The 27,731-nt window shown below is 37.0% G+C and overlaps 1 protein-coding gene across 5 annotated transcripts in view; it reads right to left on the reverse strand.

The window, feature by feature from the left end:
- The window catches only part of LOC114157570 (ATP-binding cassette sub-family A member 1), a 188,776-nt gene that overhangs the window by 73,307 nt on the left and 87,738 nt on the right, over positions 1-27,731 (reverse strand). For 4 of the 5 annotated variants that reach the window (XM_028038645.1, XM_028038646.1, XM_028038644.1 and 1 more), the window contains 8 exons: positions 27,028-27,132; positions 26,006-26,038; positions 25,697-25,836; positions 20,996-21,123; positions 17,204-17,302; positions 16,835-17,024; positions 5,873-5,967; positions 4,740-4,845 (listed from right to left, as the gene is read on the reverse strand). In XM_028038645.1, coding sequence (XP_027894446.1) covers positions 4,740-4,845; positions 5,873-5,967; positions 16,835-17,024; positions 17,204-17,302; positions 20,996-21,123; positions 25,697-25,836; positions 26,006-26,038; positions 27,028-27,132 — 896 coding nt within the window. The remainder of the gene's footprint in view (positions 1-4,739; positions 4,846-5,872; positions 5,968-16,834; positions 17,025-17,203; positions 17,303-20,995; positions 21,124-25,696; positions 25,837-26,005; positions 26,039-27,027; positions 27,133-27,731) is intronic. The other variant, XM_028038647.1, reaches the window with a different exon arrangement.

Here is a 27,731-nt window from a genome sequence, read left to right on the forward strand (position 1 = left end):
CACTTCATATTTATGTGTTCCTTCATTTTATTATAAAAGAGAAAATTCAAATGAAATACACTGGAATTAATGGTAGCAATGTCACAAAAAATGTGAATAAGTTTAAAGGCAATGAATTATTTTACAGAGCGCTACAACTGTTTAATTACCTCATGTACTCAATCATCCAAGAAAGACAATTAAATAGGATAATACATACTTTTCAAAGTGGTGAGGAGATGCAAATGTTGGAGGGAGAGCAGACTGGACAGGTTGTATTAAAAGCTGCTGCCCTCCACTTGTGCATCATGTGAAATGAGCCTTGAGATGAGGGCACGAGATGATGGGCGTCCGATTTTCAGAAGTGGCATGCTGACACCACGCTGTTGAGCCCAGCCGCGAGAGTGCTGAGGACATTACATGTGTGATATAAATGCAAATGGACCTCCTGTTGGACTCTGCCTTCATCAGAAGCAAACGAAAGGAGCGGGGGAAAAAAGAGGTTGTGTATGCGTGTGTCGGAGGGTTGCAGAGGGAAGTGCATGCAGCATCAGAGAAGTCTCAGGAGGTAAAATGTCAGTGACAACTGGTGTGGGAGGTGGGAAAAATAAGAGGAGAGAAATCAAGAAAGACATCCCAAGAATGCAGGAGTGTGCTCAGGTGCAAATTCTTGTCTGCACTGACACGGCGGCAATGGAAAGGAGAGCAATGGACAACAAAGAGACATCTCCAGCTCTCGAGACAGTTACAAGGGGCTTATTTTTCTCCATTCTACAATCGTTCAGTCTCAAAAACCTATAACGCACAGTGGCGTTATAGGCTCTCAGAAGTGCAATACTTTGGCTATTCAGAGCATTTCTTGCCCTCCTTTCGAATCATTCTGCTTGCATGGCTTAACAAAATGTTTACACACCATTTCAGTAAGGCAGCATGAACTCATCATCTTCTTCTGTATCAGTGTTGGGGAAAAAAGGGGACAGGGGAAGAGCTCGGAAATCTCTGCTGACAGAAATATTTGTTGAATAACATTCTCTCTGTTCCAAGTCTATTCATGCACGGGGCCGAGAACAAGACTCCTACGCTTGTCTGTGATGTATCCCACAGCAACAACCAAAGGAAATCTTCTTTTTGTGTTTGCGTGTTTCGCGTTTTTACTCCACTCTGGCATGAATCGTGCCAAGCAGGAAAGAAGAGGTTCCAGTTGGGAGAATTCCCGAGGATTAGCGGCAACTGAAACAAGATGAGAAGTGGGCCAGCAGCTGCCTGAGTCTAATCCTTGACAAACTCCTTCCTGCTCAACAACAATGACAAGGCTAGTTTGGCCCGAAGACCCCAGTCAATGCCGGGGTTCACGACATACCGCTGAAGTGTGCGAGGGAAATCTTTTTGACCATTTCACTGGTCAAATTGCCTGTTTGGCCGTTTTCATGTGTGTGTGTGTGTGTTTATGTTGCAGTTGTCCCCTTACTCAGCAAATGGTCAAATTTTTAATACATTCTCATTCGACATGTTGGTAACTAAAAGCCCATTGTGACAGTGGCTCGCAAGGACTGGAGTTGAAAACAACTTTCATATCTAGGTTTCAAGCTGAACATTTCTGATGTACAAAGTAAAGTTGTTTGAGAATGTATAGTGTCACTCACATAATTTTTTAAAACCCACATCAGACCCTTTTCCAATAAGAAACATACTAAAGACTACTAGGTTAAGCTAACAACAACGCTCTTCGGTGTAGATTCCATCACTGTGTGAAGAAAACTGAAAATTGGCTCTTTTCAGTATCAATGTGGTCTTTAAAGGTGAAGGGTGCAGAAGAACAAAGAGGCAATTTAATAGGAAGATATTTTCTATTTAATCTCTGGGAGGAAGGTTTATTGGAGAAGAATTATTCTTTGTTAATATTTTTTCTTTTTATAATGTCTGTCTACCACAAAAGCTGGTGAATTTGTAAAAGTCAGATTACAAATTCACAAAGAACTGTTTTAGCACACCATACTGATTGCTAACAAAAGGTATAATTCAACATGTCCACTTCACAACACAATCTTTGTTTTCCGAATTTCTTAAAAATTACTAATCCTTGCTTTTTTCCACCAAAAGTTATCTTTCCATGTTAAAATGAGGTGCAATACAAAATATGTGATATATTTTGTGTGGACAGATCCATTTTTGATTTGAGAGGTTTTGGAAAACATGTAGTGAAACCTGCTAAAAATGTTTGATGTTATGTCTTCATCATAAGCATGCCAAAGCTGGCAGCATATATGTTGCGTTTTTGCTTCTATATCCTCTCTGGTACAAGATGTTGTATAGTTTTCCACAAATAATATTTATACGTTTTACATTCAGCAAGATTTAAAATAGTTGAGGCAGCAGATGCAAATTTTATTTCATTTAATACAGTAAAAATGTATGCATACAATCAGAATTGTGTCACAAAATCAAAAATCTAAATATAAAATTTTGACACAAGAATCCAATAATATGTGTATCCTAACATCAAATTCTTATTTGGGTGCTCAGAGACTTTCACGGGAAATTGAGGTTTTAGAAGGTTGCAGAGTTAATTAAAATACTAAGTGTAAAGTAGTCAACGGATTTAAAAATGAATTAACTACGCACATGTGAAATGGTTTGAGTGGATGAAAACAGAGTACAAAAAAGGAAAATGAAAACACACAAAGAAAAAAATGAGTTTGACTTAGGAAATGGGTAAATTAATTTGAAGCAATTGTTGTGGTATGTATTTAGGATTACTTCTATTGCATTAATAAAGCATTTACAAGGCCCTCAAGTAGAATTTAAAGCCACGTGGGCATCTATTATTTCTTCCTATATACAGTAACAAAGCTACAATAAGCAGAGATATAAATAAGCGGATATAAACACAGGCAGAAAGGAGCTAAAGATTACTAAATTAACAGATTCAGTGAGGAAAACTTCCTTCAATGGGTTATAGAAGCATTTCAGGAAGCAGTCGCACTCTCACATCATCCAACTATTGTGTCTTTTTTTTCCCTCTTTCTTTTGGCCTAATTATGAAAATTTCAGCACTTATGCTTGCTGCTTCTTACTGTTTCCAATGCATCCTGCTGCACATAACTCCATTTCTACCTGCTGGATACAGAAAATGCAATTAAGCCAAAATTTAAATGCCCACTTCCCAGTCGGAACTGACAAAGAACAAAAAAAAAAGTGCCACTTCCAGTTAGCGTTTCACATCACAAACCTGCCAAGAAGCAGCAAAAAGCCAGACATTTCCCAAGGACAGTGTTACATGTTTTTTTTTAAATTTTTTATAACAAGGACAGCAATGTTAGGACAGTTAATGCCCAGCCATTAAGGGCTACATCATTTCTGCTGCTCAAATTAAAGTCACATTAGCAATGAGATCCCGGAGACGCAGGGGGGTAAACACGGGCAAGGATGATGCTGGAGTTGCCCGAAGCCAAAATAGCCCGCTGATCTTAGAGTAGTTAGAATGTCCACAAATTTGAAATGTTAATGAGTTTATTTGCGGGAGACAAACAAAGAGGGAAAATAAAAAAAGACAAAAGAGGGAGACAACTGGGCTTGGCATGGGGTTCTAGAAAAACTGCCCCTGAGGTCTTAAATACTTTATCTTGACTATAAAACTATTCACATGAGCTAAACTGACTGAGATTAAGATTATAAATACAAACAACATAAAAACCGTGTGCGAGTTAAAAAGCTTAAAGGATTGAGTATGAATTGTTTTAAACATGAAGCTTCTTAACTTCTTGGTCTATTTAAAGTATCACACAGCTGTGGTCTGTTGCCATGGACACTCAAAGACAAATGTTAATCTTTGGCCCTCTTTTTTGTTCCTTTTTATTGTTCTATAATTCATCAAGGTCTACACACTACAAAAATTAAGAGCCACCGTCGACACAACAGGCAAAAAAAAGGAAAGAAAGCAATGTTTATGTGCGAGAGCTGCAGCCTTGATGTCTGAGATGTCGCTGCGCCTGTAAGAACTCATTTAAAAGCCAAGTCCTGAATCGAAACTTGTCTCTCTATTTACTGCTGTAATAAATACAATTTAATATGATTACATTTATTTATTCTTTTCATATTCATTTTGGAGCTTGCGAGTAGGGTTATTTTCTTTTGCGCAAAATTTAACTTTGTGACAGGCTAATCTATTTAACAAAAAAAAACATATATATATATATATACACTTCTGTTACAGAAAATATAAAAACAGCAAAAGGGGTATGAATAGTTTTGCAAGACAGTGGGGGTATGAACAGGCAATTTAACCTTGAGTAAGAACAGTGCTAATGTTTGCATCTACTCATGATGGTCAGTCTTCAAACTATTTAGGCTTTTTTTTCTAAATACTTAGAAGAACAACAAAATGTTCTGAGACTGACCAAACACAAAAATTTCAAGCTATTTTCAAACTCAGTGTTCATATGTTTTCCTCAGCTGTCAAAATGGGAAAAAAAAAGTCCCTGTAGCAAGCTGCAAACATCCAAACAACCCACACATGTGCTGAGATATTAAAGATTTATAAAACTCTTTAGTTTTTTTTTTAAAAAGAGATGACTTAAGCATTCTCCTCTTGCTTTTGTAAATAAGCCTTTACAAAAGAGAATCCAGTCCCCATGAGAAAAGTGTTTTCTTTCAAAAATTTCTACAACTGGGGTGCTGTTTCAGAACCATTTAACATAGATACAAAGAAACCAACTGTGTAAGCCAATTTGGTACAATCAGTGCAAACATTTATGACGTACCTGAGATGAACTCAAAAGATTTTTCAAATCCCTGAAGACATCTTCGACCTCTGCCTCAGATAGACGGACTTGTGAGTTGACTGCTCCCACAGAAATACCTCCATACCTGCAATCACAGGAAAAAAAACAAAAAAACAAGTGGAGATGGATTCATTTGGAGAAGAAGGCATATATATTCACAACAGCGACACCAGGTATGCCAAACATCTGCATTGGTGGTAATTTGTCTTTACGTCATGAAATTCCAAATCAGTTTAGTCCACATACATGAAAACAGGTACACACAAACTCAGCAGTAGAGTTTGGATTGTTTGGAAAAATTTGCACAATTTATTGACACATAATTTTGCCAAAAGAAAGAAGAAGAAGAAAAAAAAAAAGACAGTAATGCAAGAAACTGAGGTTATATCCATCTGCAACAAGAACAGGTCAAGGCAGCAATTTACAATTTGATCACTTGAAATCACCTCTACCTGACACTTTTATGATCATCTGTCACTATTCCCCTGATGTGACTTTATTTGTCAATGTAAATAATGTGAGTACGGTGATGCGCCTGATAAACACACCAACAATAGACGTTGCCTTATTTTGCACTTGGTTAAGCGCCAAACGGCACATCGACATGGGGCCATAAAAAAAAGCTGGAATCATATCACCAACGAAGTGCTTATTCTTTCAGAGTCAAGCCATTACATAGAGAGACAATATGACAATCATCAGACCATGGCAGAGATTCTGTAAGTGTAATATATATTAATATATACACATATAAAATATGGATTTATTTAAGGCTTTTTAAACATTCTTATGAGAGGTGGCGATACTCGTGGAGGGTACACAGAATGCAAAGGAACTACTAGAAACGTGGACAGCTTTAGAGTCATGATTAAACAAACGTCAAGCTAATTCCTTTCATTTCCATCACTGACAGTTGGCGGAAACTGTTTCCATACAGCAGAATGACAGGTTAAGGAAAGTAAATCAAAGAGTAGCCCATAAGGATTTGTCAAAACATTTCAACTGCAGAATCCGTGAAGACGAGAAATGACAGCATGCAGGAATTTGGCTGGGTGTGTGGAAAAAAAAAAGAAAAAGTGGTGTTACTAGAGTATAAAATAAATATTTGTTACCTTTTTTTTCCGGAGTCCTCAAAAGTCTTGATCAAGAAGTCTGTCATGTTCCGTCCAGTTAAATCCAGCAGAGTTTCTGTTGTGTTCTGTACTCTCTGTCAAAGACAACAAGCAACAACTGTAAACAATAATTTTAGACCCTTTTTCTTTCCATATATGTTTTCAAAAGAACATCTGGTTATTAGGGAACATCATGGTACCCTTTTCATCAGCCTTACTCATATTCAACCAAGCTGTGTTTTTGATCAATGTGTATTTGTAGTAAAAACAGCTGCTTCCTACAGCTGCCTCAAGAAGGATTCACCTAAAATATTCTCATTGCAGAGTTTGGTCATCTTATGCAGACTTCTCAGACAACATGTCACAATCCACAGGTGTTTGTGTTTATCATTACTGAGATTATTATTGTTAAAAAAGATCTTGCTATGTTCAGTTTTTATCATCATCATTTGGGTTTTGCCGTACTAGTTCATTCTGTTGTGATTGCTTTCTTAGTTTTATTCGTGTATTATTTTTTTTTTTTTTGTTATATTTACTTTTGAAATGATTTCGTACGTTACTGCCAGGCATCTTTTTGCTTTTGGTTTGTAGTTCTTTGAGTCTTAGTTCAGCTCCCTTGTGTAAATTAATCTCCATCTCTCAGGTTCCCTTCTTGAATCCTACTACAGCCTTTTCTTATTTTGACTTTATCGTTTGGCTCCTTAGTCATTTTCTACCCGCTTTCTCTGCTCTAATTTTAAAACAGCAGCTTATTTATTTCGTATTGCACTAGAAGCTGGTGACACCAGCAGTGGTGTTCCAACAATTTCCAGTTCATGATAAATTTGACCTACATTGTTCCTGAACATCCTAACCAACATTTTTCAACCCAAGGGTGATAGTTTGGGTCAGACAGTAGAAACCTGGACATAATCGGGTGTTGCAACAGAAAAATTACACCCAAGACTTTTTAGACAATGGAAGTTAATGTTAAACTTTGCTTGTAACATTTACCTATAAATATTAGTGGTGTTTTTATATTTTAAGTTTGTATGTGTCAATTTTTACCTTTTGTGGATTTGAAAAAATCCCAAACATGTATGTGTGTTGCAAAGTTATTCCACCCTGAACAAATTAACCAGCTATTCATGGCGATGCTGTGTGTGTGTGCAGGTAGGGGTGCGCGCGTGTGTGTGTGTAAACTTCAGATTGGAACAATGAGGACAATGTCTGAAAACAGAACTATGAATCAGTTTACATATTTATTTTTGTCAATTCTGGCACAACATACGTATATCATTGGTATTCAGACCTGCTGTCACATCCTGTGAAGGATTGCTCATCAAACATGTCTGAGCTGAAATAAACACTCACCTATGTATTAAAATTCACCCAGTCTGTGCAAAATCAACAACAGTAAAAAGCAAGAATACTTAACAGGTGGCATGTGTTTACACTGCTGAGAAACACACTCTCAACTCTTATCATAATAGTCAATTAAGCTTGACTATGGGAAGCCTGGCTGAAATTGAGACCCCTGCCAAAACTCAGAAAGCTGTGTCTAATGTCAAAGGACATTAGATGCCCCTCTGTGGATGAATGGGCACATTCACACATCCAATTAGGAAAGGGTTCGATTCAGAGCTATGAATAAACTGCACCTTGTGCAGAGTGATGCTCAGTGGATGAACACCGCCTCCACAGATGCAATAGCAAAGCTTATTCACAGAGGTAACACTAATTACTAAGCAGAGTTGTCCTTTATAAAGTTGGGTTTGGACCCCCAACTGTGATGCAATTTATCCACATGGCCCCGGTTACAAAGGGTTTGATGAGTGAGCTTTATGTTCAAACAGTATGTTGTTTAATCGGTTACTGCTGTGCCAATTAGCCTTGGATGTATACTAATCTTTCTCACTTAGCATATAAAACTGAATTTCAATGAAAGTTAGATTGCTACATTGCCTGGAAAAAGTGTTTATACCTCTTCAACTTTCACATCTTGTCTCAAAACAATCACAAAACCTCAGTGTATTTGCAGCATTATGGGGCCTCACAAAGTGTTTTTAGGTGTTTTATTAACACCTAAAAACACATTTTGCACTGATTTCTTTATGACATTAGACTGAACTGAAAAAAAAAACAACATTTTATTACATATACTGTGCGCCAGAGTTATTCAAAACTATGAAGCAGACATGACTCAAAAGCTATTATACAAAACTGCTGACTCAACTGTCATAGAAAAGATCAGTATATATCAAGAATTGGTTTTTAAAGTGATGACTTTTTCTTACAGTTCAGAACCAAGTAAGCTTTTGAAATGGATGCATTCATAATGCCAGTGTATCTGAAATAGACCACCACATAAATCTTATCTAGCCTGATTTTGATTTGGAACTGTGTCTTCTTTAAAAACAATGGGGTTTGAAAATATAGGATAATCTGACCTTACTGGCCACCAAATCCCATTATGAACCTACACATAAAAAAAAACCCTTATATTTTAACAAGAATACGCTTTTTGCACCATAACCATATCTCTTCTGAATTTCCAATGAGCGAAACCACCAAAAACGTCTATCTGGGCAAAAGAAACATCAATGCCTCAGAGTAACCTCTCTTGGCAAACACAAAAGGTGTTGGATCTGAGACTGAGAACTGAGAGGACCAACCAGAGTTTCTCAGAACCCACGTTCACCTCACATCCTTCAGTGATTAATTCTCTCCTTGAATGGCCTGTTAGTTTAAGTTATAAGTGTCCAAAGTCAGGGGTGCTGTGGTGGTGCAGGGGTTAAGCACAACCCACATTAGGAGGCCTTTGTCCTTGACATGGCTGTCGCGAGTTCGATTCCCGTCCTAGTAACCTTTGCCGCATGTCTTCCCTCTCTCTCTTCAACTACTTTCCTGTCTGAGCACTTTCAAATTAAGGCCACTAGAGCCAAAAAAAATTAATCTTTTTAAAAAAAGAAGTGCCCAAAGTCGGTTCTCAAAGGCCAGCGTTTGGCATGTTTGTAATACTTCCCTGATTTAACACTCTGTAGAATGTATGGGCCATTAGCAGACTCCTGTAAAACTCAATGATATGATGATGAGGTTATTTAGCTGCTAAAACCAGCTAAATAAGCTTCTGTTTCACATAGGATAGTTTTAAAACATGCTATGCACCACTCCTTGTGATTACTTATGCCAAGCATTATAATTTTATACAGAAAAACATTGGTGGCTAAATTAAACTTAGATTGAAAAAGGCAAAAACAAAACTCAAATGAAAACACATTTCTGGAGAAAACTGCAACGCAAATTTAAAAAGTGAAGAAAACAAGGAGGATAACTGGAATCAGAAGGGAAAGAAGAAACAGGAAGAGAAAACAGAGGAAGAAGAGAGTCCCATCTGGCTTAAGAATCAAAGATAAGGTGGATGAACGGCACGACAACCTTGGCTTATCTCTGAACAAACATGCTTCTCTTTCTGAAAGCCACAGGAACCAAGACACAAACAAAAAACCTAAAGTAGGAGCTTCTACGATCCACTGTGCGCACAATGAGTTTAGACTGTGTGGGTCTAATTATTTTGGCCTTGGTCCACGTCGTTCATCTGAAAGACTGAAAGGGGAACATTATGTGAGGATAATACCTGGGCTTCCATCAGCAAGGCTCTGTGTATTCAGCTTTCCGTTTAAGTCGTCTGTTCTCTGTGCGGCTTGATGGCCAAGGAAGCGAGTCGGGGTGAGGGAAATGTAAACCAAGAAGTAATCAAATCTATTGAAGGAGCTGGCATAGTCGAGCACTGCAGAGATGCCTGAATGAGTTGTGTTCTTGGTGCTGGTTATGCCATGCTCCCATTGTGGTAAAGCTGGAATTGAATTCTGTGTTTGTGAACTCTTTTTTTAAATTAAACTTTTAAAGCTGTAGAGTCCCCTGTCTTACAAGTGCTGAACAGAATAATGATGCTGACAAGCCTGTGAGAAGTCAGGGTAAAAGCAAAAACCCTTCAAACTTTTATAGCAAGTATTGTGTACTACTGCATGCTGTCATAGCATTACTACTTAGACATGAATGTCAATATGTGTTTCTGGAACTGCTCTGACATTTGTTGAATGCCTGTGACCACAACCACATAATCATTTAAAACCTAGCCCAATATAGCTATCAGATAACGACAAAGCACACACTACATTACAAACATGCAGTTCTATTAAAACAATGTCATTGTTGGAAACTTTGCACATTTGGTGATGGATTTTCATCAATACCCCTTATGTCACGTCTTGGAACAAATAAGAAAAAAATGCTTAGCTCCTCCAGATCACAAGTTTATGGCTTGTAGGGTTCCTATTAATTTTCCAATTCAAGTTTTATAAAGGGGGAAAAACATACTATGTAACTGATATGTTTAGGACCTCATCCATACAACCTGGCCTCAAAGAAGTAAGAGATGTTGCATTTACCTTTAACACTAGACTGCAAATATTCTACTACAAGTCTTCTGTTTTGGCACTTTGCTAGTCACCCTACAGACCCGTCTCCTTCATCTTCAAAAAAATTTAAAAGTTAATGGCCGACCTGAGCAGCCTGATAGATGAGGCCAAGCAGAATATTCTGCCAGCTTCTAAATGATAATGACATCAATTGTAATGTAGGGAATATGTCGCCTTTATCAATTCCAGCGCATGCATGGCTGGCTATTCGTCTGTGAAGGTTAAATATCACAGATGAACGAGAGTCAATACCCAAGAACTGATAGCGGGCTTACTGTTGGTTGTCATTACCATGGAAACAATGTTTCCACACTACCTCCTGCGGTGTAGTATCCAGTATTTTCCCCCTCTCTCTTATTTTCTGTAGTTTCTCAAGGGCATATTCTGAGGATTGGCAGGATAAAAGATAAAAAGAAAAAAAAAACTAGTGTGGAGCTGGTGCACTTTGTCATGATTTATTCAACGGGAGAGTATTCCAGGTCAAAGTAAGTACATCCTCATGATATGCTCTACTTTCATGGGTGGTCTTTGCCATGGACTTGAATTAATTTAGAAACCTTGACAGTGGATTATGGTGTACATATTTGCAGTGCAGAGATAAGGTTTATCACCTTCCTATGTATTTTAAGTACCTTTATATATGTGCAATATGGGTCGGATGGTATGTATATAAATTTTGTCATCCTGGGATTTTGACAATGGCAGCATGACAGTTACTGAATGAACTGTAACAGCTAATGAGTTGAATTTGAACTCAACATACTGTAGTCAAAAGCTAGAGTGAAGTCTAAGGGTGCATTCACACCACTCAAGCTTAGTTCGCTTTCCCAAAAAAGTAAACTCTGGTCGCCCGTTAATAATGATAATGGCGTAATAATGCAAGCACACTCTCTCAAGAATCAATAAACACATTTCTAAAGAAAAACTGTAAACAAAGATGCTCTTCAAAATATAATCATCATTAGACTCGGACAAAGAAAAACAGGCACTACTGTTGGGTAGGACTCTTGTAAAAAACAAAAAAAAAGTGCAAACTTACAACTGGATGTCAAAAGTTTGCATTCTTTTTTGAAATGCTTGCATTTCAATGAAATTATAGGGCAGAATCTCTTTAGCAATTAAGCAAACTTAGTGTGCACTGTTTTGCAATGGCCTTTTTGTATTTTGGTTGTCGATTAAAAGAAATTCATTATCGACTTCCAGTACGATGGAGATAGCCCATTGGTTTTAGTTTTTTTTTTTTTTTTTCCAAGCTGGAAATCTGCGAGGGATGATTATGCTGTTGTTGCAGCTCCACATTTGTTGTTTTGCAGTGTAGTTGCCGCTGCTTCATAACAAATGCAAGATATCATGACACACAGGTTAAATGGTCCATTCAGTTTGAATTCAAAGTGCTCCCAAGCTGTCATGTCATGTGCTGCTTTTAAACCAGCGTTCCCCTGGCTTGTTCTTCCTCGCGGGGTTTTTATGCTACACTCTGTGGTACGACACCATGAGCCTGGCAAGTGCCTTATGCAAGCCTTTCACTTCTCGTTAAGGGCTTGACACACAGGGAGCGATAAACAACAGCAACATGACAAAGTCATAGCAACCCGGGGTGAAACCCAACACACAGGAAGTGACATCGCTCCCTCTGCATTCATTTCCTGTCATAGAGAGTGGTTTTAAAAACTATTAAACCATAACTGTATTAGTGGCAATGGAAACCTTGTATTTCTTGGGACAATATCTATTTATTGCCGACATTAAATTTGCAACTGCTCTTAGAAATAATAATGAAGAAAACCAGATCATCTGGTATATCATAAATAAAATTATCGCGACTGAGCCATAATGCACAACTTATGCATTAAGTATATTTGTCACTGTGTTCGTCATGACTCATCAAGCAGCAGTTAATCATCATGACAGAGCATTCTGGTGTTGTGTGTTACATTGCGTATATGACCCAACAGATCACGCTTGTTAAGGAAGAAATCAAAATCTAAATGTGGAGAGTTGGCAGCACAGTTTTATCCACAGCCTAGAAACAATGCCTTAAGAGAAAAAGCTCCATTTCATCATAAGATCATGCTGAATCACGGTCTCTCTACCATCCAAAATCAAATACCATCACAAATCTTTTCCAGTTTCTGATGATGAAATACGAGCCTTGATAGTTTGCCGGCTCACAGTGTGTCAAAATCTGACCTCTGCCAAATAAATAAAGCACTGCATTTTTTTACAAAAAGAATGTATTGAGTGCAGAGAAAGTGACATTTTGAGCACCTTCACACACAGTGGGAGATGACTGGCAATAATCCTTCTGCATGATGGTAATTCACTGTCCTCAAGGTTGTTTCCATGAAAAAATGAGACAATTTAATTCTCTTTTACAGGATCACAAACCGAGGAAATAAGTCACCATGAATAAATAAGGAATAGTGCAAGTGGAGGCAACAAGACAAAAGTTGTGGCCTTGATAAATGGCCTTTTTACTAGGGCTGAATACTGAAACTACTTTCCACTAATTGCATGCTGGGAAATAGCAGTATTCCTGTTAAGTTACAAAGAAGCAGAAATTTAAATAATGAGAGAGAAATTCATTCAGAGACACATCAAATGCTTTCTTCAGCTAAAAAGCAGAAAGAGAATGAAGAATACATCAAGACAATAATAAAAAAAAGATTTGAGGGGAAGACCTTGGTAGCCCAGCAGGATACGAGATGCCAACAACGCTCTCATATGCTAGGATTGCACATCAGAAGCTGGAAAAGGTTACAGAAAGGGCACTACTCCTGTCTGACTGGCTCAACAATCATCCTTTAACATGATTCCTGGACAGCTGCTCCTTTAAAAGCGCTCTGGATGGTCTTGTTACAGAGAAGTCCACCATTTTAGTCTCACATGGCTCCTACAAAGGATTGGAAATCCATGAGAAGTGTGAAATAGCACTTTAGAGTACTTCATTGTGATATAAGGAAGCTATAGGGGGTTTGGGAGAAATAAAGGAGTACAATGAACAGTTTGAGGCAATATTAACAGATTTCCTGCTCTTTGGAAGGTATTGACTTTTTTCTTTCACAATGTTTTTTTTTTTCATTTGTCCTTGCAACATGACAAAAAAGCTAATTAATTCAGAGTGAAATGCCATAGAACTGATTTCATGTAATGTGGCTGCATTTTTTTTCAACTCTTTTTTGTCTTATCCTATTGCATGTATCATAATTTTATTTTATACTCAGTCGTATGGCTCACAATAACAATAACAATAATAACAAGTTGAAATTTTGAAAAAAAACATATGTACGTTATAGTAGCAAGCCAAGCAGCAATTGTTCAAGTCTCTCTTTTAGTTAATTGACAACGTGCAGCAGTATACATTATAAAATATTCTATTTATATGTTTTTCTCCTTTTGTTTGTTTGTAAATATATAACTTAGTACTTATATCTAAACTCAAAACACCAAAGGCTGTTGCCGACTTATTTGTAAGTTGAACTTAACCCAAACATCTATTTTAAAATCACGTAAATAACACTGAAGTGGTTCTCGTCTTTATCTGCATGTTCTACAGCAAACTTTCTACATAATTAACTTCAAATGAATAGAGATCTAACACAGCGATGAGAAAAAGTTATCTTCATCTGTTACGCCAGGATGGCATGCGTTAAAGGCTTTATGTATTATTCATTATGAATTTGCAAAATAAATATATGGAGCACAGGAATCATGCATACATCGTCTGTAATATGAGCCCTTATTAATATTTTTCAGTGTTAAAATTCTAATTTGGTGCTATGCAAATTATCTGTTTCATGAATATACTAATGAAATCCTATCTGATTTGTTTTACCAACCAGGCAAACAGCATGAATGCATCATTTTTTAAAGTCAGGTTTGAGGAGTTGAGGTTAAAATAACCTCTTTTGATTTTATATGTTGCAGCTCAAACAATCTGGTCAGAATGATGCATGAGCACCTATTCCTCAAAGACTTTTACAGCAGTTCACCTCTCATCGAGAACTCAGACAAATTTCTACATCTGCACATTTCACTGTATTATTGTCGGGTCTGGCTGCGGTGCCATTCTGATCATAATGCTCTTCACAGAAGAGTGAAAACTTGGTGAAAAACAAAACCACAAAATGAACATAAGATGCCCCCCATCTGTAGCATCTACCCTGAACCACAGTCATTATTCTGCGTACCATCTGCATATTATATTATTGCTCTAGGTATTTCATTCTTTTCTTGTCCTGGTGATAGTCGTTTAATTGGTTCTGCAAAATAACAAAGGAGTTACTTCTAATCTCATATAACCATATGGTTGATGCTTAAGAGAAAACCAAAGTGTGACCTAATGTGGGTGAATCATGCCTGATCAAAAGGCATTTAGACATATTATATTCCCCAAAAAACAATGACAAAAATATCTGAGAAATATGCAAACACCACTGTTTCGTACTAAATGGAACATTTTCCTAGTTTTTAACATTCAATTCCACACCTACCTTGCGCAACAGGATTTGCTGAAACACCTTCCCACTTCTAAAATCCGGTTATACCAAGGCTTCCCAGCAGCACACAATCCAAACTGTGTGGGCTACAGCTTATTTCCTAAGAGATCTTTCTAAAGCTTGTGAAAAGTTCTTGGAAAAAAAAAAAACTTGACAGGTGGTATTTCAGCATCATAAGGATGCCTATTAGGCTTTACAAGCAGTTCTGTAGAACAATATGCAAAAAGTAGTACACCGTCTATCCTGCAGCATGATTGTCAAATTATTACAGAAAGACAATGCTCACTCTTTGTAGCATAACCTAGTCCCCAACACACACACAAAACTATCACAAGCTACATTACTTGTATCCTAAGCAGTCTCTGGTAAAATAAAAATGAAAGTGTACAATCAGGAATAATATTGTTAAATATTTTGCATATGAAAGGCCTATTTTGGGATGTCAGACATGAGTAGGTTATCAATGAGATGTTTAAGTCCAGTTCTCTTGCAATGCTGGTACATCCCACAAAACCAACGTAAGCAGACCAAATCGACCCTAGGAAGGAAAATCCACCTGCTCTCCCTCTCCCGCTAAACTTTAGATTTCTCATCATCATTGGCCAACAGCAGTGCAAATCATTTAGCTCTAAATGAAATCCCACTTGCTCTCCGCATTGTGATTAGTTCAGCCAGCAGGTGGCTGCAGCTTGGCAGTGACGTGGTGTCCCAGAGTTGCCCATCGATTCCCCGCTTGGATCACTTCATTTCAGGTCAGACCGTGAAACATTTGCCCTGGTTGCATTTGTCCATGTCTGTTGTTGAAGTAATGGTCTATGAAGAATTGGTATTGACTTGCTGCGGGATGAAACCTGCTAAGTTCCCTGGGAGTATGACGTGAGCAGAAAAAAAATGCGAAGTCTAGGCTGGCCCTGCACTCGGTCAAACATTTACAGGTATGCTAGACTTTTTTTAAAAGTTGTGACTGCATTGTCAAAGTCTTAGATGTCAGAGAAACATTTTTAAGAGAAATTTATTGAGATTTTATATGATTGAACAACACAATGTAGTGCATATTTATGAGATGGAAGGAAAATGAAGCACGGCTTTATTATTTTTATAGAAGAAAATCAGAAAAGTTTGATTACGTCTCTAACTCAATACTTTTCTTCCTTGAAGAAAATAATTCCCACATCATGAGACTGCCGCCACCACCACATGTAACCATAGAGATGAGTTCAGGGTGATGTGTATTGGTTATTGTCCTCCATACTTGGTGTAAAGCATGAAGTTTATGCTATAACTTTTTCCCTGATGTCTGCTCTTTCTCTTGGTCTTCAAAATGCTGTTTGCTCACTAACTTTATTTGCCGAACATCTGAAGAATTATTCTCTGAAGGTCATTGGTTGTTTGTAACTGTCAATGGGTTAAATACCATGCCACACTTTTCAGATTTGTTTCCACTTTACCAATACGTATTTTTGTCTTCATATCATATAAAATACCAACGCGAGAAAGACACTGCATATTTTGAAAGTTACTGTACTTAAAGAGGAATATGACACTGCTAGGGTGAATTTTTAATGTTAATTTTTAGTAAATATATAGAACTCGCTGAGTCACCGACAATGAATCTCATGATATTTTTAGTTGGTTCCCGCTTTCATGCTTGAGTGCAAGTTCACAATAACGAGCTAACACAGAAGTCTGATTTCCATTTTGCAATGCGATGCAAATTTCCTGTTGGTAAGTACCTTTACATCTTTGAATCAAAATGGTGCTGACTGGGACTTTCAGAGAGCATGCAAAAATGCCTCAATGATAAGCATTTTTATTGTACTGCACTGTCACTGATTTATTTGTCGTTTCTCATATTTAGACTTTTGCATTCCCTCGTTGCTCTATGCCACATATTTACTATGCTGCTCAGCACACAGCGGCCCTGTCGTGGTAAAGGGACCTCGGAGGGTAACAGAGCGATTTATTGAAAGAAATAGCCCCACTGTACAGAATGACAGACTAACCTGTGGTGGAGGGAGACCTCCCGCTCCTGGTGGACAGTCGGGTAACATAATCGTCCGTTTAGGAGTGCTGCATTGGCAGGAAGGCGAAGGATTAGCCATGCTCCAGTTCCCGTTGAGGAAGATGTCTTTGATTGACTGATCCACAGATGGAATAGTCCAATCAGAGTAAGTTGGCGAACACGGTAAGCCTCTGTAAGGCAATGGTAAGAGACTATTAATGTGGATTCCTTTCACAGCCACAGACCTCTACAAGTGAGATTTGTGCAAGTAAAATGTTAATATTATCAGTATTATATTTACAACTCTCAGACACTGATTTTTTGTTAGACTAATTTATGACAGTTAGTTAAAAAAGTCCAGAATACTTACGGTATTGGATCTCCATGCATACAACGTGTCCCAAAACCAGGGTTGTTCAATAAAGTTTCTGTCACCTTTGACACCTCCAGATTTTCAGACATGTCATTGCTGTGCATATAAGAAATGGATACAAAATTAAAATACAACATTTACAACACACAATGTTTTTGTATTCCACAGTCAGCCTACAGGTCAAATGCAAAAACCTCACAGTTCTGTCATTTAAAGTCTGAAAAGAACTTTATAAATTAAACAAATATACGAATTAAAAATAATACAAAATTCACGTGTTTTCTATTTTTTAGATTAAAGAATATTTTAAATTTATATTTTTGACAATACAGTAAAAACTAAAATGCTCACACCAGATATTATTAAGCACCATTCCCTGGCACAGTAAGAAATATATATTGGTAATGACCTGCCACACTGAACAGCAAAGCACCACTGTAAGTTTATTTGTGAAACGGAAGATTATAGATTTCTACTTACTCACCAAGCAAGTGTGTTTTTCCTAAAGGAAGAAGCTTCACTTGTTTATACTGATTGTTTGTTTAAATGTGTAAAGAAAAATTTTCAACTTTGGACAGGGACATGATTGCAACTATTGAGCCGTAAGCCCAAAAATAATTGAAAAGGGAAAATTCTGATGGAATTAGCTCCAGTCTCAATGGGGCCCTAAACAGAATTAGGAAGGTAAAAAAATGTATGGATGGCACTGTTTTAATCAAGGTTTTAAGCTATAATATAAAATACTGTATTGAAAGCTGACCTTTACTGTGTTTCTGGTAACAAATGATTCAGAATATACTTTACAAATTGAGTGGTTTTCCAATTTAAAAAGAACTCTGAAGTTTATTCAACTTTACAACATCTAATATTGTGTGCTTAGAAATCCTAAAAATATAGAAAATAAAAAATAGGATGGTAAGGCATTGTATAGTCTTGGTAACAGTGCTGAATGCTACTAGGAAATGGCCTAAAGCTTTTAGAGCTTGCGTCTGGTTTCTCTCAAATAAAGGCCAGCTAATTGTAATCCTACAATAGAATTGTTCCCTCACCAAAAACTTACCTGAAGTTTTGCTTTGATTCTTTCATGCATTGTTTAAGAAATCCTTGAATCTACTGCGGCAGCTATTCGGGGGTGCTTAAACGCTTGCTCCCACAAAGCAACGCTTACTTCCATAAAGCTCCTCCTTGGAGCTGCAGTCTTCTGCCAAGCGTCCGCCTCACAGAGAAACCCTGAACTACTCTGTTCAACGCTTCTAAAAACGGTTGTAAATGGCTTAACGGAAAGTCAATGTTGCAATGACATGCTAAAGGAAGAGTATTGGAAAGAGCAGGAGCTTCTTAAAGCAACAGAGGCCCAATGTCATGGCATTAAATTCCAAAGTCAAATGTCATTTAAGTCATGTTTGATATGTACCGCATTTTAGACCAACTGAAGGCAACACAATTTCTTGATTATGCCATAAAATGGCACTATGTACCTGGAAAATACATAATACCACCCCTTTAAGAAAGTAAGATGTGATTTAAGACGAACAAGATGTTCCCAGGCCATTATTTGACATTCTGTTCCTATCGGCTTAGTTCCTCCTTCTGTGAGTCATTCATTAGTTCCACCATTTCCGTGTATATGCCCAAGTCTTCATTTTGGAGCTATCCAGTAGTTTTATTATCTTAAATAACACAGTAACCCAGCCATTGTTAATTACAAAACAGATGGCTGCACATAATCTTTTTTTTTTTCTTTTACAAGTAGACTACTTCCACTTGCTAGTGGCCAGGAAACGGCCATATGACCTTCACAGAGACGCCCCTAAATGAGACAATGAACACTATATTAATCCAAATGGTTGGCTGAGCTGTGACCACTGCTGGCCGAGGGCCATCAGCGCGGTCTTTATGGAGTACCATTTTAAATCCCAAAGTACCATGAAAGTAAAGGGCAAAGGGTGCAACTAGCATGGAGAATGGGAAGAATATTTGAGGGAGACTTGGGCAAGAAACAAACCTATAATAGTCGGATACTAATGACAGCATGATTAGGGTTTATACTGGTTCTGTTCAGGGATTCATGTTAGCTCATATGTGCAATTAGAATAAGCTGGACTATGTAAAAAGTCTATCACTTTCAAGCATTAAGTGAAATTTTATTTGTTTATGACATAACAGGTGTTAAAGCATATTTTATATTTTCAATAAACAATAGATTCAGAAAATGTTGCCGTAATTCTGACTATTTTTATTACATTTTCAGGTGTGCATAAAAGAGAAAAAAATAGATGCTAATTTATCTTTTAAAAGGGTAAAAGGGAATTTTGGTTGGTCTTATTTGCACACAGAACCCCATGGCATAACAGGATTTTAAGGTGTATGACATTCAGTGATTCAAGGAGACAACTTCATAAAATTGGTCATTTATTAAAAGAAAACATTTGGTTGTAAAAACTGTTTAATTGTTGCAAAAATTAGCATTTTAGTATTTTTTAATTATGAAGAAAGAAAGCTGGAAATATGTAAATATATGTATTCACATATGTATTCACATCTCAAAAATATACAAACAAAATTATCAGCAGTGACCCTCGAAGTCTGTAACTGAACTTTCTCTTCATAACCAACAAATAGGAGTATTTGGGAACATGCATTTGCATTAGTATTTATTTTATGCATGATAATATGGTGAGTTTCTTTTTAAAGTTTTTGCAGAGGAACACTTTGCTACACTGTCTATACAGTTAGTCAGAGCAAAACTTTGTCAGCAGTTATGCTGGTGATGTAGAAAGTCAGCCAATAGCGGGACAATGTCCAGACGGATGACCTAAAAAATACAAAATCTGCTGCCAATACACAGTGAGCGCAGTTCTTACATCTTTTTGCTTTAATTTTCTGCCTTTATTGTTAAATATTGCCACAGACGTTGCGCTTTTGTAGCCTTATGAAAACACTGAAACATTACTGTAAGGGGCATGTTATGATAACAGCTAAAATCATTTGCCTGAAATTAATTTCTGGTAAAAATCTAATGGATTTTGTTTTATTAGGGTTATAGACGAATTGCTTTGACTGTTACTTTATTTAGTAAATTCCTCGTAAGTGCTTCAGTATTGTGCTTCAGGAAGTGGTAAAGGTTCTTATTCACAATTCACAATGTGTTGCAATCAGTACAGAAAGTGTAATAATTAGCTTCAAGAGGATTAGACATGATTAACAATAACAATATTTTCAAGAAAATGTTCTTATTCCTTAATGGAATAAATATTATCCTAAAGAATCTATAATCAGTAGAAATAATTTATCCAAGCAAGACTTGTTCAAGTACTGCAGTTTTCCAGCAGGACCCCTTTTAGGGCATCGTTTTTGTTTTTTCAAAAAAGGAAAGGCTTCACAGATTATAAACTGTGTTGTAATGAATCAATGTTCACCATAGAATAATCCAATTCAGGATTATATTTTGATCTAGAGGTGGTCAAATGCAGTTGAGGCATCTTAAAACTGTGCAAGCTGGATTAATGCATAAACCAGTTTTAGGTTTCAGTCTGTGATAACCAAACTGTTTACCTTCATGGTGTATATCTTTGATCATGAAGCCACAGAATATGATCCAATCACTATGTAAAATGGAATTTGCTATAAACTCACACTGTTAAAAGTTATTTTCAGTAGGAATAAAATTGTGGCTGGAAAAAATGAGATCGTTCATACCTCCAATAAAATTCCTTGGTGAATTTGAAAGAAAATGACTTCAGTGTATGGGGAAAAAAATCCAATGGATATTCTATTAGATGTTGTTACCTATAAAATGTGGTTTGGGGAAGACTGTACATCCATGGCTGCAGCTCCAGACTTGGATATTCTTTGAATGGTGGAACGATGAGGGAGAAGATCAGAGAAAGGCACACGAAGAAAGCAGGCAAGACCACCTAGGGGGACAGTGACAAATTTCAAGTCAAAGCACCTCATTAAACTGTCCCTATGCTGCACCATCTGAAACCCTTTTGAATAATAATGAGAAAGTCAGAGAAATCCAATATGAAGATGCCCATATACAAAAGGCGTAAAATCAATCCAAAATTTTTAAAATCAGCATTAAAGATTAAAAGCACGTAGTGCCTTGTAAAAGCAACAACCCCAATTAACGTTTTGCATTTTTATAGCTAGTAGTAAAGCAGACATGTGTTTTATGAAATAGAACAAAACAAAGTAGTGCATAAGAGTGTGGTGAAGGTAAAAGTAATGCATAATTTTCAACATTTTCCACAAATACAAACCTGAAAAGTGTGATGTGAATTCAGCAGCCATTACTCTGATGCCCTTAAATAAAGAGTTTGACCAGTTGCACTTCCGAATAAGTAAATGGAGTCAATCTCTGATTTAATCTCAGTATGCAAAGGTCATAAAAAATCTCAATAAAATACATGATTGTTGTTGTAATGTAATACATTTTGAAAAAGGTGTGGGAATATGAATACTTTTTCATCATTAACAGCTATTCATGGTGAAGTATAGCAAATCTTTTATATGTTCTATTTTAATGTAAACAAGTTGTATTGGTTTTACGTTCCCATTTCAACTGTTACATTTAAGGGTAAACATATAATTGTCCTCTTTCTAAATGAAAAAGACTCCTCCAGATATGGAAACAGATCAATATTTACAGTTTCACAACTCCTAATCAACAACATGTCATTAGTTTATCTACTTTCTGTATAGCAAAATGCAAAAGAGGCTCATCTAATTAACAATAATCCAGGACCAGTACAACAAAGCTTACACATTAATATGCTCCCTGCCAACTTGTTTGGGCCCCTCTGCATGCTTTATGAGTTTGATTAAACACTTGCAACACACCCGCCGTCATCTGGCCACTCAGATATAATTAGATTCTCGCCTTTATTTCGTCTCTTGTTATTTAACACACACACACATACACGCCCGCACAAACACGCAAACAGAAAACAGTCTTGCCTAACCTCGTCTTCACATCCGATCCTCTTCGTGTAATTCTCTTTTCATTACATTGTTACAGCTGACAAAGGGGGTTATAGAAAAAAAAAAGCTACATATCTCTGATATTTAATCATTTGTAGGTCGGGTCATATTAAAAGGGGGAGGTTCTGCATCCAACTGATTAATTGCAGAGCATGGAAATTTACCCAGCCAATTCACGGAGCTGCAATTGAAAACGTTAAATTTAAATGAAAATGTGCACAAAAGACAACTGAAAAGCAGCAATTGGACTGAAAAGCCTAATGGCAGACCACCAAAAAAACCCCCAAAAAAACTGTTTTTTGCTTCTTCTCAGCAATAAATACAAGCGACAGCTGGTGTGTCTGACATTGAGAGAACCTGCTTATAAACAAGGAGTAGTGCTCACACAAAGCTCTAAACCAATGACAAAGTTTATTGCACCCCAAGTTTAGCGGAGATTCTGGGAAGAGGTTGATGTCATATACGAACTAGGTTGGGGTTAATATTTGTTTTTGCTAACAGGTCAGATACCAGTGGTGCCTAACACTGGTAGTCTGGCTGTCCACTCACAACTCAATTAAGCCTCAAAAACACCAATTAAAGTTTGTATTATTTATACAGCTATATTTGCACAGTTGGTCTTGACGCTCAATTCCAGTTTTTTTTATATCCTTTTTTTGTTGTTGTTGCATGTTCGTACATACCACTAATTAAATACCACCACAGTAAGACTTCTGTGTGGACATTTTACGACCCAAAGCAACATGCATGAGCAATCGAAGAACATAGATTTCACAAAGCAGTGTGCATACACACAAAAAACACATTGTTCAAAAACACACACTACATTGTTCCTTATATTGGATGACCCCATTAATGGATCAATTTTAGAGTTTTTTAGCAATGGCAGCCGATAGGATTGTCACAAGATCATAAGAAAGCTAGGAAATAGAAAGCACAACTAAAAACAATGGCCTTTTGTGGAGCATTGACTCCAACCTCTTGAAAGAAATCTGTTTGGATACATCATGGTGGGACTGTGTTGCGATTCACTTCCCTGACAATTTTTTTGTCATCACTTTAGAATTTTCATAATTATAATTTTTAACCATTGTTTAGAATTATGATGCTTTTCTCCCATCAATTAACAGTTACATGACAATTCAGACTGAAGATGCTTTGAAAACTACTGGATATTTAGTACCACATATGGAAAATCATTTGTGCTGCATAAAAATAATGTACCAACACATCACCATTTAAACAGCAAAATAAGTTAAGATTCAACATGTATGGTCAATATAGTTGAAAGAAAAACCCTGAAATTTTGAAAAAGGAAAGAAAAGAATGCTATTGTAAAACCAAAAAAGGAAAAGGTGATGCATATTTGAAAGCTTTTGTAAAGAATTTCACTCCACAGCTTGGTTTCTACAAAGAACACCTATGGACTTCTCAAAGCAGCTGCCTGGTACGATGAAAATTGAAATAATTACTGAACACAAAGCAGAAGAAGGCCATTAGAGAAAGAAATGTTCTTTTTTCCCTTTCAGGTAGCCCTTTCAGTTCATGCAGTAATTACAAAAATCTACAGTGACCAGGAGCGGTCAAATTAAAGACAAAGAACGAAAGAACCCTTCTGCTAGCTTTTTTTCTAATATGAATTTGAATGAAAAGGTTGAAATTTCTACACTGTGCTGTGCAGTAGTAGCTGCACCAATTTCCAAAGAAAAACAATGGCACCTCACATAATAAAACTGTTTTAAAATCTACATCTCCTGAACCACCCTTTTGAATTTTAGACACAGGTCCTGTTGAAAGTCATTTCCCTTAAAAAGTGGTCAGGAGTGAAATATTAGGTTTGATAAAATATGGATTTTTAACTTGTCCTGGCACCAGTTGGGTCCAAATTTTAGTGGAGAAACGGATTTTCTTTCTAAAATATATCTTAACTTTAGTAGAATCTCCAGTAACAGACATTAAATAGATGTACAATATTTCAAATAAAATATTTTGAAAAATAAGGGGAATTTAACTCAAAACCAGTCAAATAAAACTGGTAAAATATACCTACTTCCAAATCAATAGTTTCAAAGTCAGAGGTCTTGTCTCAGCACAGCGTATTCAGACTTTTAAACTCATCTACCACGTTATAACTATTAGACAACTCTTTGCATTTCAAACATTAATCAAAAATGCCATCTCCAACTTCTTGCCCCTTAAATAACCTCCTGTGCTGGAGATTCTTTGAGATTTCCATAAAAGCTTGCAATCAAAGAGTTCACCTCGCTGTAGAAACACATCCGCTAGCAATGAAAGCTGTTGACACAACAGAGCAAAAGAAAGACCTTTAGCTAAATGAGAAATAGATGTGGCCTTGTACATACACATCCACACACATACCACCTATGCGTACCCTCTGCAGAGGGACGTCCAGGACTGACAGTGACTAATGGGGATTGGTACTGCAGCAAATTACAAGAAGAGCCTATCAAAGGTGAAGCACTTGTTCTTTCTGTTCTGCATCTCCAACAAAGAAGAGGATGTTCTTTGCTGCTCTGTTTCAGTCCTGATTATTTTACCATAATGGGAGGTATCATAACTGATAGAATTACTACATATATACAAGCACAATGTTGTGAATAATGAATATAGAGGACTGGCAAAGGCAATTTAAGTCTCAAAGCTGTGGGGGAAAAAAAAAAAAAAAAAACTTGCTTAGAAAATTGCTACTTACTGAAATTGGTTTTGACTTGCTGAAATTCTGTCTCTTTATTAGTCTTGACTTTTGAAATTATGTTTACAAACAACAAAATAATACAGACATTCACTTAATAAGCTAACAGAAGCCTGTCATCTGTTTAATTGTTCAATTTTAATACGTGTCTAATCAAAACACTTGATTGGGGGAAAACAAATCGGAAGTGTCACACCGGATGTCTTCCTTTCATTTTTTTTTCTTTTTCTCAGTGATCAGGTGAAAGATATGATACAACTAAAGCACCTTTTATCTCTGGAAATGTGTTTTTCTGTCTCTTTTCTGGCTGTACAAAATGCGTTGTCCTTTCAAAGGGCAAACAGGATGTTGAAAAATTTGCACCGGGTTATATTGAGACTAAGAATGTGTCTGAATAACACAAAAGACCTTCTCCACGGCTAGCCCTCACTTTTGTCTCTCGAGTGTCTTCTTGTACGACACGTGCCTCAGGGATATGAAGATGATTATTGCAAATGCGCCGCACTGACACGACGTTACATCATTCTGAGGTGCCGCTGTTCATTCTTCAGCGCTTTATGCATTGCTTTCAGTGCGAATTTCTTTTTGAACAACTTAAATTTTCACAACTATTGACTACATCAAGACTGATGCGTTCCCTCCAGAGTTTAAATTAACACACTCGATCATACGTGTCACTAACTGATTTTGGAAAGCCAACATGCATTTCACACAATCCTACCTTGATCCTCCCGTACAACTGCGTGAGGGTAACCCTTCAATTCATCAATATGACAAACCGAGGCCATTACCTGCGCAATAAGTCCCTTGCGGCTCCTTCGGGCGTGGTGGAAGCGCTTGATGAAGAGAGCCAGAAACTGCGTTCTGATCAGTTTCCAACCGGTGATGACCATGGATCCCCTTCCATTCAGGCTGGCACTTTTCTTATAATCTGCCATTAAGGTAACTGTTATTCATCTCATATATATGCATATATTTGAAAATGGTCAGCTTGACTCAATCAATTATCAGCATGACAGGTTATTTTTTTACTAAATAAAATTAAATTATAGCAAATAAAAACTGTCATTATTTTAGCTTAGTGTGAAAAAAGTACATACCTTCAACTTTATTCAAAAATTTTTCTTTAACTTCTGAAATAAAACAGAAAAATATCAACCTTTAGCAAGAAACTACAGTAACTACAGTATTTTTACACTGTATTGAGGAGTATATCAATAAACTAAGATATTATAAACTTCCATCTATCCATCTTTTTTCTAACACTCTTGTCCCTAGTGGAGTCGGGAGGTGCTGGAGCCTATCTCCAGCGAACATTCCAGGCGAGAGGTGGGTTCACCCTGGACAGGTCGCCAGTCTGTCGCAGTCATTATGAACTTATATTTTACTATATTTCTGAAAATAAAACACATTCTTGCAAGCAGAGAAATATCTTTCAAATGTTGATTGCTGTTGATGATTATGACATCCTACAAATGAAAATACAAATTTCAATTTGTCAGAAGATTTGATTATTATACGAGACAAATACACATTTGTTCATTCTACAGAAATGTATTTCTGTGGAATGACTTCAGAGTTGTCCAGAAGACGGTCACAGACGTCCGCCCTCTCCTAGGAGAGTAACCTATAAAAGATTTCTCCAAGACAAGCTGGCTTTTCAGAGAGTGCTATGTCGAAGCATACTCATGGAAAGAGGAGTGGAAGGTGGAAAAAAGTTTCAGAAGCAACAGGGATAATTGCAGCTCTGAGAAAAATATGAAGTAGAATACAGTTAAGAGTTTGCTTGAACAAGATTCACAAGGCATAGACTGCATCGGGAGTCTGAGCTTTAAAAGCCATAATGCAAAGGCGTAATTAAGATGTGGGTTAAAATTGTAAGTTCTGAGGTATCTAATCTGGGGTAAGAAAAAAAAAAAAGAACCGGGCTGGACTGCTGGTCAGTGGTTTAAAGTAATTAATGCCAAACCTGCTACATCCATGACAGCACACGTTATCTTGTACATAGTCAGCTTAGTATTTTTATTTACACAATGTAATATTTAAGGTGTGTGATTATGTATATTCACAATTGTATCATTCACACACAAAAAAAGGAGGAAGTAAATTAGAAAGAACATGCCTCTCATCCCGTTGTGCTCTGATTTGGCGCGGACGCTGGCAACGCTGTTCCTTTTAGATTCGCGGGAGCTTCTTTTCCAGTCTCTAACCAATGGCTCCTTTGCTGCTGTGGGAATACAAATAAGATATGTTGTTTTGGCCTGACCCAATTTAAGGATATAAATAACAATAAGAATAGCTCCCTGTCTCGCAAGATGCCACATTATGCCATGAAAAAGCACAAACTCAGGAGTTTTTAAGGGACAGACACTTCTGATATCCTGGAAGACGTTTCTAAGAAACGGATGAAATAAAAAAAAATAAAACAACCAGCTAGCAGGTAAAAAAATAATCAATGAACTCAATCAATCACAAAGTTAATAGTAGCTTATTGTTTAAGATTAATAATAAAAGCAGCACAAATGAATCACTTTTATTATGTGAATAGTTGTACTTAGCACTTTTCCGGTTTTTTATTTGCCATCAATTTGACTTACCCCTCATTCCAAATGACAGTAATCATTCCCATTTGTGACTTTAACAAGTGCAAATGATGTTTTGCACTTGTTTTATTTTCTTTTGTAAGGCCCTCTCTCAGATTTAACTGCACTGTTTGTGCTCAAAATGAAAAGTAGACTTGGGGGACAGTGCGTTCAGGCCAAGTTGACCTGCGGGTCAACTAATCAAGAATGAACAGCACAACAAAGTGGAATTAGTCATGCTTTA

Source organism: Xiphophorus couchianus, chromosome 14 (genome assembly GCF_001444195.1).
Source record: "Xiphophorus couchianus chromosome 14, X_couchianus-1.0, whole genome shotgun sequence".
NCBI lineage: Eukaryota > Metazoa > Chordata > Actinopteri > Cyprinodontiformes > Poeciliidae > Xiphophorus > Xiphophorus couchianus.